At 50.5% G+C, this 3,642-nt stretch overlaps 1 protein-coding gene across 1 annotated transcript in view; it reads left to right on the forward strand.

Moving 5' to 3' along the window:
• The first annotated feature begins 47 nt into the window (after window positions 1–47).
• The window catches only part of LOC106820909 (fibrillin-1-like), an 11,370-nt gene continuing 7,775 nt past the window's right edge, over window positions 48–3,642 (forward strand). The window contains exons 1-6 of the mRNA XM_014825508.1: window positions 48–183; window positions 630–770; window positions 1,132–1,260; window positions 1,679–1,744; window positions 2,217–2,855; window positions 3,157–3,283. Coding sequence (XP_014680994.1) covers window positions 117–183; window positions 630–770; window positions 1,132–1,260; window positions 1,679–1,744; window positions 2,217–2,855; window positions 3,157–3,283 — 1,169 coding nt within the window. The 5' untranslated portion in view covers window positions 48–116. The remainder of the gene's footprint in view (window positions 184–629; window positions 771–1,131; window positions 1,261–1,678; window positions 1,745–2,216; window positions 2,856–3,156; window positions 3,284–3,642) is intronic.

Raw genomic sequence — 3,642 nt, forward strand, 5'->3', positions numbered from 1 at the left:
ACCTCTTACCTCTGACCTCCTGACCTCTGACCTCTGCTGCAGACATAGACGAGTGTGAGTTGGGTGAGGACACGTGTGAGAGCAACCAGCAATGCTACAACACGGGCGGCTCGTACATGTGTCGGGACAAGCGACGCTGTCACCCCGGCTACGAGATGAACAAGGACGGAAGCGAATGCGTCGGTAGGTGACGGTGCGCATGCGCGGCAGACGAACGTCGGGTTTATATTATTGCGTAGCAGACGAAGCAGGCGCTGGCTTAACCGTGACGTAATCATCGTGACCTTTGACCTTTGCTGTGATTACGGCCTTACCAGTTATTTATCATAATATATATAAGAAGAAGGTAAAAGAGCTCAAAAAGCCGTTAAAATATGCTGTATTGATATAAAATCTCTCTCTCTCTCATATATATATATACATAGCATATTTTAAGGGCTTTTTCGAGCTCTTTAAGCTTTTTTTTCTTCTTCTTCTTCTTCGTAAAAGAGATTCTGCATAGATAGAGATCATTAAAATTCTATGAGCGCACACATTCCCCGCTTCTCAGCGGGTGGAAGAAGAAAACGATTATAGACTGTCGCGCACGTCGTGCGTTCGTTACACCTCACTGCGTCTGTACCGGACAGATATCGACGAGTGCGGGTCGAGGCCCGGTCTATGTCCCGATAGACGGCACTGTGTGAACACTCCGGGTTCGTTCCGGTGTCGGGGCGACCTGCATTGTAGCGACGGACGACGCGCCAACGACGATGGCACCGAGTGTATAGGTACGTGTGCGTGCGTGGGGGGGAGGTAGGTGTGTGTGTGCGTGCGTGCGTGCGTGCGTGGGGGGGAGGTAGGTGTGTGTGTGTGTGTGTGTGCGTGCGTGCGTGCGTGCGTGCGTGCGTTCGTAGGTGTGCGTGCGTGCGTGCGTGCGAGCGTGCGTGTGCGTGTGCTTCTGCAGTAAATCAGGGAGTATTTGACTCCGGACTCTCGTTACTTTTGCACCCTGGCATGTGCGTGTGCATCTGCGCACATCATAAAGACGTATGATATACGTATGATGATGTATACAATCAGTAAACTAGCGACTATAGACTGCCCCCCGCGTCACGCGCTCGTTTCATCTCGCTGCGTCTACACCGGCAGACATAGACGAGTGTGCGGAGTTGGCGCACGACTGCGCGCCCGACCAGCGCTGTGAGAACACTCCGAACAGCTTCGTCTGTCGCTGCCAAGACGGCTACGTCTTCAACAGTCACCTTGGCAGATGTGAAGGTGAGTTAGAAGACACGCGAGACGCCATGTTGTTACCCGCCGCCGCCGCGTCACTTCCGCTTGCGTTCGTAGCCGCGATTCACATTTAGTAACTATTATTAGTATAATCGCGTTATATATATACATACATATTTATATATATATATATATATATAGATAAATAGAAGAGAACCTGATGACGAGATGTACGTACATCTTGAAAGCTCGTTAATTAAATTTTAAACACCCCTTAACCTATTTAATGAGTTGTTTATAACACACACACACACATATATATATATATATATATATATATAGTCACCTCAACCCTCGCGACCCCCCCCCCCCCGCCACATCCAGCGATCGTGGCGCCCCCCCGTGTCGGTCACGAGCGTTAACACTTCAGGATGACCTGATCGGTAAGCGCATGTGATTCCAGAGCTGTACGCCCGCAACGACTGCAACGAGGGGTTCTCCTGGCACCGCCGCACAAAGACCTGCCAAGGTGAGTCTACGGGGGTCAACCCAAGGGCGCGTGCGGCTTGAAGGTCGGATGATGGCAACGGTAGAATGCGATCATAGAAGTTCATAGAGACACGTGGCTAATGTAGATCTCTATTGATCTCTGATCGATCACCACATATTTCTTGAGCTGGCTTTCACTGCTTCCCTAGGTATAATTAATGCCATTTTCTTTGTCGTCCACATAATATGGACATACATATGTTTCCCTTTCCGCTGTTGGGCAGATATGGACTTTATTTCTTATTCCCGTTCCCAGATTTCTTAACTTTATTTCGACCCCCAAGATTTCGTGACTTTATTTGGACCTCAAGATTTCGTTACTCTATTTCAACCCGCGAGTTTTCGTGACTTTATTCCCCCCCATCTCCTGACCCCCCCCCGCTATCATCACATTCCCCCGATCTAATTCTTCTTTCTTCTTCCCCCCTGTCTCTTTCCCCATCTGGCCACAGATGTGGATGAGTGTAGGGAGAGGCCAGGCTACTGCCAGCACCGCTGCGTGAACACTGACGGCTCCTTCCGCTGTTCGTGTCAGCGGGGATTCCGACTACTGGACGACGGGAGGTCCTGCCAGGAGGAGAGGAGAGAGAGAGAGGAGACTCAGGGCTTACACGGAGGAGGAGGAGACGCCGCGGCCCCGGAACAGACGCGTTCCAACGGGGAGGAGAGGACACGAGAAGAGAGGACACGAGAAGAGAGGACACGAGAAGAGAGGAACCGAGAAGAGAGGAACCGAGAAGAGAGAAACAGAGCGGAGAGGAATAGAGAGGAGAGGAGAAGAGAGAACGCGGAAGGAGGAGAGAGGAACGGTCAGAGACCCGACGATGACGAAAACAATGTCCAGTCTGTTGTTCACGATCAAGCTCAAACTCAAGGTCAGGAGACGGGAGGCGGAGGTCAAGTGGTGACCCGTTACCAGCGGCTGGAGGTCAGTGGTGGAAACGGAGGCGGAAACGGAGGCGGAATCGGGGGTGTCACGTGCACGGGAAACTGCCCGCCGATGTTCGGCGGATCCGGAAGTCGCTGGAGAGGTGGCGCCGGATATTGCCCTAACGGATTCCGGATGTCGCCGACGGGAAGGACGTGCCAAGGTGAGTCGATAGGTGGCGCTGGTTCGCATTTTCGAATCTAATGATTGAATTAATACGATAAACATTTATAATAAAGAATTAATAAGGCCCTAAAAAAATCATTCGAGCGTAAAAATTGCAGAAAAGCTCGCACGCACACGAACGCACGCACGCACATGCACAATCACACAGACACGCACGCATGCACGCACGCACTCACGCTCACACACATACGCACGCACGCATGCACGCGCACGCACACACTAGCGCACACGCACACACTAACGCACACGCACACACTAACGACATCTTTTTCTCACAGATATTAACGAGTGTGCGCTCAACCCATGCGTCTCTGCAGACGAGATTTGTCTGAACACACCAGGAAGCTACATGTGTCACCCGATAACATGTCCCAACCACTACGTGAAGGACCCAAGCACCTTCAGGTTTACACACTCTCTCTCTCTCTCTCTTTCTTTCTTTCTTTTTCTCTCTGTCTCTCTCTCTCTCTCGCTCGATCTCTTTTTCTCTCTTCTCTCTCTCTCTCTCTTTCTTTCTTTTTCTCTCTGTCTCTCTCTCTCTCTCGCTCGATCTCTTTTTCTCTCTTCTCTCTCTCTCTCTCTTTCTTTCTTTTTCTCTCTGTCTCTCTCTCTCTCTCGCTCGATCTCTTTTTCTCTCTTCTCTCTCTCTCTCTCTTTCTTTCTTTTTCTCTCTGTCTCTCTCTCTCTCGCTTGATCTCTTTTTCTCTCTTCTCTCTCTCTCTCTCTCTCTTTCTTTCTTTTTCTCTCTGTCTCTCTCTCTCTCG

Source organism: Priapulus caudatus, unplaced genomic scaffold (assembly GCF_000485595.1).
Source record: "Priapulus caudatus unplaced genomic scaffold, Priapulus_caudatus-5.0.1 Scaffold52, whole genome shotgun sequence".
Taxonomy (NCBI): domain Eukaryota; kingdom Metazoa; phylum Priapulida; class Priapulimorpha; order Priapulimorphida; family Priapulidae; genus Priapulus; species Priapulus caudatus.